Here is a 7356-nt window from a genome sequence, read left to right as displayed (position 1 = left end):
GAGAGTGTAGATCTCTCACTGTTGTGCCCGAGTGGGGTATTTCGAAGGAGAGAATTCCGGCAATGGGAATGTGTCCGGCAATGGGAATGTGTCCGGCAATGGGAATGTGTCCGGCAATGGGAAGAAGTCGGCGACGGCGGAGTTCTCCGGGGTGGGAGATTCCTCCGATGTCTCCGGGGTGGGGACTTCCTCTGGGATGGGGGACACACGGGTGGGCTCAAAGCGGACGCGTTTGCGCTTCTTACGACCGATATTTCTTTTGCTGCAGTCGCCCGTGATTGTGTAGGTGTCGTCTTTTTCTGCGTTGTTGTCGTCGGTGTTAATGGAGACCTCCCGGGAAGAGGAAGAAAATACGGGCCAGCGCATACTTTCGAAGTAATCTGACAGCACGTAACTGGGTTGAAAGTTTGTCGCCGCTCTGAATCCAGGATAGAGGTCCCGGGGACAGGAAGGGGACGGGGGCATTGGGACCATTTGGAGACGGTTGGCGTGTTTCAGAGACATCCCGTGTTCTGCCATGATGCTGGTTAACTCAGCCCTACGGGGTCCCAGGATTCTGGAGGTCTCCGTACTGTGTTGGCCTGCGAATAGGCTGGTCATGTCCGTATTATATTGGTCCGCGAGTAGACTGGTCATGTCCGTATTATATTCGTCCGCGAGTAGACTGGTCATATCCACACTGTGTTGCCGTGAGAGTATACTGCTCATGTCCATACTGTAGTGGCCCGCATGTAGACTGTTCATGTCCATACTGTATTGTCCAACATTTAGACTACTCATGTCCACACTGTGTTGGCCGGCCAGTAGGCTGGTGGTCTCTGTGTGTTCTCCTGGGGGGGTGTCATCGCTGTCTCCACGAACGTCCAGCCCAGAGTTGTTGTTTGACGACTGCCTCATCTGCGGAAAGTCAGACGTGAGGTGCTTGCCGTACCACAAGACTTTCAGCTCCCGCCGGAACCAGGCGTTGAACAGAATGATCAGCAGCATTGTGGGAAGGATGTACATGGGCGTGGTCTCCGTGTGGCCTGTGACGTACATGAACAAGATCCCCGGCACCAGACCGATGACGTAAGCACAGACTGCCAAGACGGTGTAGGAGAAGCCGGTGGCCATGAGGAGGTCGTAGCTGAGCACGTAGGAGAGGAGCAGACCGTTGACGATGACGTCAATGATGGCCGCGGACACGTAGGGCACCTGGGAGCACGTCTGGATGAACACGTCCCTGTAGATGGGCACCGTGAACACCCAGGACAATCTCTCCCCAGAGTAGTGCGGGGCGGCGGCTGGCATGGTCCAGAAGTCCTGGTTCTTTGGGAACGAGTCTAGGGACTCAACGCCGATGATGAGGAAGATGAAGCCGTGGTAGGCCAACAGACCCAGGATGAAGACTGTGACCCCCCTCAGGCTGGCGAGTCGGCACAGCCGGACAAAGGTCAAGCAGATGACCATCAGAAAGGCGTCCTGGATGTACCACCAAGCGGCTCTGTTGGGCACCCAAGCGATGAAGGCCACGAGGCAGCCCACGGCCAGGAAGATGGTGCTGATGCGGACCTGTTGGGAAGACAAGAGGGGGAAACGTTTGTTTGTTAAATATTTGTTGTTTGACTAAAGAGGAGCACATCGACTCCATAACGGTCATTTAGTTTTAGTTAAGTAAGAGTTTTACGGCACTTGCATCACGATAAGGTTATAGGTGCCGAAGATTAGGAGTTAGTTTTTTTTAGTTTTATTAGAGGTTTTACGGCGCTCGCAACTGCATAAGGTTATATGAGCGCCAGAAGATTATAGGTGTTACAAGAGAGTAACAAAAACAAAAAAGAAGGAGGGGAGATAAAGACGACAGATGTTTGATAGGAAAGAAGAAGCAAACCACACCAGAGCACCCGCCAAGGAGTTACAAGAGAGTAACAAACACAAAAAAGAAGGAGGGGAGATAAGGACGACAGTTGTTTGATAGGAAAGAAGAAGCAAACCAGAGCACCCGCCAACCACCCACTAAGGAGCGGGCTGAGAGGATAGGAAAAAAGAAGAGAAACAAGAGCATTGAGGCCACTGGGATTTAGGGAAACTACTGGAAACATCGACAAAAAGGCAGTTGTAGCTTGGAAGGGGGGGGGGGGGGGGGCTTTAGGAGCCGAGGGAGTAGCCGAGTGAGTAGTGAGTTAATAATAATAATAATATAAATAATAATATAAATAATATAAATAATAATAATATAAATAATAATAATAATAATAATAATAATAATAATAATAATAATAATAATAATAATATTGCATGTATATAGCGCTCTATCCCATTCTAGTATAAGGTCTGGGCGCTTTTGTTACATCAATCACATGATACAAATAATGTTTATTCCAGACTAAAAAATGTATGCTTCCCAGGAAGTTAAGGTGGTTTCAGAAAGTGATCAGGTCTGTTGGGGTAATCTATTATCTATTTGCGGTAATATATAGACGTAAATTCAGATTATTATTATTATTATTATTATTATCATTATTATTATCATTATTATTATTATTATTATTATTATTATTATTATTATTATTATTATTATTATTATTATTATTATTATTATTATTATTATTATTATTATTATTATCATTATTAATATTATTATTATTAATATTATTATTATTATCATTATAATAACAACAGCAACAAAATCAACAACGACGACTACTACTACAACATGAATAAGAACAACTACCACTACATGAACAACAACAACGACAACAACAACAGTTACTACTTCCACAGCTACTTCTAAGAACTAGTACAACACAACAACAACAACAACAGTTACTACTTCTACAACTACTTCTAAGAACTAGTACAACACAACAACAACCACAACAATACCACCACCAGCAGCAGTACTGACCTCCGAGCCGCGCACCCTGACACTGCCCTCACAGCACCTGTTACATCCACTCATGAGCCAGTCCACGAGTCGCCGGAGCACAAAGCACAGACTTCCGGCTGCGGCACCACCAAAGAACACCAGGAGAACGTAGACCATGAGGTAGTAGGCGCAGTACAGGAACACAGACACGATCACCAGCTGCAGCATCACAGCAACCACCCCAACCTTGCCCAACGCCAGCCGGTCCAATCTGTGAATAAACCTCTCCTCCGGTCGGTCAGATAAACATTTGTGGATAGCCACCACAGGTTTCAGTCCCAGCGTGACCTTGTTGGAGTCCTTGACCCCTGACCATAACCCAGCGATGAGAATAACGAAAAGGTTCAGGAAGAGGAGGAGAGTGAGACTCAGCCCAAATCTGGGTCCGCCCCGGCTGAGAAGGTTCACGGTCACAGGGTCTGTGAGTTCCCTGACCTCTGCGAACTGGCGGCCCTGGATGAGCGCGACAGGTATGGAGGTGTTGTGGAAGAGCGAGAAGTTGGCGAGGTCGTGTTGGTCCAGGGGTGACCCATGTAGTCCACGACCAGCAGGGCGGCTCCGAGTCGTTCATGGACAATCTGAGCCTTCTCCAGGACCGAGCAGTTACCCCTGGGGAAGGGAGAGATGGGGCAAAAGTAAGATCATTGTCTATTTTTTTCCTATAGGAGAGATGTGACATAATATTTAAGGTCATTGTCTGCTGTATCACCACGGGAGAAATGTGACAAAAGTAACGTAAGGTCATTGACTGCTCTATTTCTACAAGTGCAAGAGAGATGGAACAAATGTAGGGTCATTGTCTGTTTTATTTCTACAGGAGAGATGTGACATAATTATGTACGGTCATTGTCTGCTCTTTTGCTGCAGAAGAAAAAGTGTTGTTGTTTTTTTTTTCTTTTTGGTAAGTATGTTACGGTGCTCGCAACTGCACAAGTTCATATGAGCGCGCGGGACACTTAAAAACATTTTCAGTTTGGTAGAATTTTTTAAAAATTTTGCCCGGGTGGCGGCCGAAGCCTACTGTTATCAATTTTGGACACCAAGTGGTATTTAACCAAACTTTGGTGGCCATTTTCTCGCTACTTTTACCTTTGGCACTTTTCGAGCAACCAGACCTATGCACCTTTAGTCGTCTCTTACGACACACGGTATCACGGCAGGTGGATTCTTTGCTCCCCCATAGCAAAACTATTGGGCTACCCACCTGCAAGGGCGACATATTTACAGACACAAAGCATAAAACAGGTTCACGCCCTGAGTCAAGGCCACCGTTCACTCACCTGGCCAGAGCCACGGTGTTGTTGGCGATGGGGTAGGGCGGGTCATCAAAGTCCCGGGCCTCACACCCGGTCACGTGACGTAGATCCACCAGGACGCTGCCACCCAGAGGCTTGTGGTAGACGTCTGGCAGCTCGGCGCCTGTCAGTTCCTGCACACAGGACAGGTGGCTAGTGATGACGTCTGAGGACTGGAGCAGACCGTTGAACTGACTGGTCCCCCAGGGCTTGTCCGAGAACACGTGCTGAGGAACGGAAAACACAGATAAAAAAGTGTTACCGTTTTGTTTTACCAAACTGTATGGCATTAAGATTAGTTACACAGTTAGTTCATATAAGTGCCAAAGAGTTTTAGGTGGGACTTGAGAGTAACATATGAATAAAAAATAAAAATTTTAAACACAAAGGTGGCATTCCATTAAAAATACCCCCCCCCCCCCAACAAACAAACAAACAACAACTAAATGGTGGTCTGTGACTTTTGCTCCTGACACCAATTAATGCATGTCCCATACGAGGTTGGAACCTACGACTTTCAAGCGCTAGCTGGATGAAAGTTCGCGCAACAGCTGCAGCCAGGGCTCACGTGACGGCGCTGACGGGACAATAGTAAGTACGTTTATTCGTCACGTCACATCACGTCACGTCACGTCACATCACATCACGTCACATCACGTTACGTCACATCACATCACATCACATCACATCATGTCACGTCACGTCACGTCACGTCACATCACATCACGTCACATCACATAAAACACTCATTTGATGAATAAAGTTTCCATAATGAATAAGTACAGGTTGTGCACATATCTCTTATCATGAGCCAAACATTGCATATTTCTATCACTGGGCCGAGTCAGGCTGGGAGGGATTAACAATTTCCTTTGATGGACAAAGTGAGAACAATAGAAAATAAAGTGAAATTCATCTTCAATTTCAAGAAAGTTACACCTCTCACATAAGGGCGAGTTAGTTAATTTCCACCGATAGAGATTGTTATTTAATGGAAGGCTATGGGTTTTTAACAAAGCTGTGACTCTTCTGCTTCAATACTGTGGGAGGCTGGTGATACATGTATACTCAGCAGTTTCTTGAAAAGGAATTGTAAGAGAGAAAGCATTATACTTGCGACAGACTTCTTCCTTTATGTTCTGCACAGAATGATCAACAAGTCTACTTTTTACTTCACTGAGAAAGAGTCTAGTACTTCCAACATTTTGAGAAAACCAGGCATATCCAAAACCCAGGGAGAATAATAATCGGTTTTTAACTTCCGTAGTCCAGTTGACTCTGCCCAGTTCACAGGAACGATATAATTGCATGTAACATTTCTTTGGATATCTGTCATTTTCTAAGTGTATAAGTCTGCACCAGAATTGAATGACACAATGCATGGAATCAGAACATCAGTTGGTTCTTCCCACTTCTCTTAGAACTAAACATTTGGATGTAGTTTTGCCAAGACTCAAAAAGGCTTTCCAGAACTTTACCTGAACATAATCAATCACGTCCCAGTTTTTGGTACCCCAAATTTCAGAGTCATAAAACAGCATTGGTTTAATCTTTATATCAAAAATGTTTTTTGCTGTTTCGAAATTTAATTCTTGGAAAGAACCGAGAAGCTTTCTTGTTCAAGAAACAATCCGTTGAGCTTTACAAGCTCGATTTTCCAGCGTTCGTCTCCAGCATAGACGCGATGAAAATGAAATGCCCAAGTAACTACTTTACTGTCTCTAAGATCTTATCCTCCCAATACCATCTCTCAGATCTTTTGAGATAGCCTCCATTTCTAAAAACAACAATCTTACTTTTCTCTGTATTCACTTTTAAACCCCACATCTGGCAGAAATCATGTAACACATTGATTTTCTTTTGTAAACCTCTGACAGACTTAGGTCATCAGCGTACATTAAACATAAAATACCATCATTATCATTGGGCAATACCTGTATAGCATTGGTATAAACAAAGAAAATAATATAAGGTTGCTAAGTATGCAGCCTTGCTTGACACCTGATGTACGTTGGAAGTATTCAGTAATGTAAGATTTCATGGATCCTCGTTCATCTGAACAGACTTTAACACATGAAAGAACACTTTGACACATATTTGTCCAAATAATGGTATACATTGGTCCAGAACCGCCAGGACTTCTCAATACTGTCCAAAGCTTTTCTCTGTCAACCCAGTCAAATGCTTTAAAAAAGTCGACAAAACATACAAAGAACCTTCCGCCAGGCTTGGAGATATATTTTTGGACTTAAGTCTTGACGGGACAATGTAGCCCAGTGTAGCCGACCTTGTGTAACTTACAATGACGTAGAACTAGACATGACAACAATTAAAGGAAAACAACCGAGGAAACACTGGCGTATCTGTAATGTAATGTGAAAATGTCGCGAAATTTCCTAGAATTGGCTAAAAGTTTCGGAAACGAAACGGGGGAAAACATTTAGTGTTTTGAGGAGAGAGTGGCCAATGCTTCTTGAAAATGTAACTCTTATAAAATTAGAACAATCCATTCCCCACTGAGGTCCCAACCGGAGGTGGTCAAAGGCTTAGGACTGACGTAAGGCTAATTGAAAATTGTTTAAATTATTATTATTATTTATTTATTTATGAATCAAACGCATTTCTTTTTGAGGGTCGAGTAGTTTTCTTTTGGTCTTTTTTTCTGGTGTGTGTTTTTGTTGTATGTGAGTTTTTTGTTGTTGTTGTTGTTGTTGTTGTTGTTTGTTTTTTGTTTTTTGGGGAGGATGAAGATATTATTACAGACCTGTCTCGACATCAACACAATTGAAGGACGTCTCACGACAAGTGCGAGAGCGAGCAGAGAGGCAGATAGGAGCTGACCACCAGTGACATATCTTTGTTTTGTTTCGTTTATTTTTGTCTGTCTGTGTGTTTTGTTGGGGTTGGGAATACAAAACGAGGTGGGAGGTGGAGGGATCAAGCAGAAGTGTGCACGCTGAAGAAGCCGATGACGTACATTGACGACAGACAGTTAGACAAATATTTGTTGTCGCAAAAATGAGACTTTTTTGTGTGTGTGAATGTGTGTGTGAGTGTGTGTGTATGTGTGTGTGTGTGTGGGTGTGTGTGTGTGTGTGTGTGAGTGTGTGTGTGTGTGTGTGTGTGTGTTTGCATGAGAAAGAGAGAGAGAGA

At 44.1% G+C, this 7356-nt stretch overlaps 1 protein-coding gene across 1 annotated transcript in view; it reads right to left on the bottom strand.

Annotated features, from left to right (window-relative positions):
• Window positions 1-15: 15 nt before the first annotated feature.
• Window positions 16-7356, bottom strand: part of LOC106012986 — a 31171-nt gene continuing 23830 nt past the window's right edge. Inside the window, exons 4-6 of the mRNA XM_013087502.1 lie at window positions 4189-4430; window positions 2888-3464; window positions 16-1551 (exon numbers count right to left, since the gene is read on the bottom strand). Of these exons, the coding sequence (XP_012942956.1) occupies window positions 16-1551; window positions 2888-3464; window positions 4189-4430 (2355 nt within the window). The remainder of the gene's footprint in view (window positions 1552-2887; window positions 3465-4188; window positions 4431-7356) is intronic.

Source organism: Aplysia californica, unplaced genomic scaffold (genome assembly GCF_000002075.1).
Source record: "Aplysia californica isolate F4 #8 unplaced genomic scaffold, AplCal3.0 scaffold00596, whole genome shotgun sequence".
Lineage (NCBI taxonomy): Eukaryota > Metazoa > Mollusca > Gastropoda > Aplysiida > Aplysiidae > Aplysia > Aplysia californica.
This window is presented reverse-complemented; position numbering and strand designations above follow the sequence as displayed.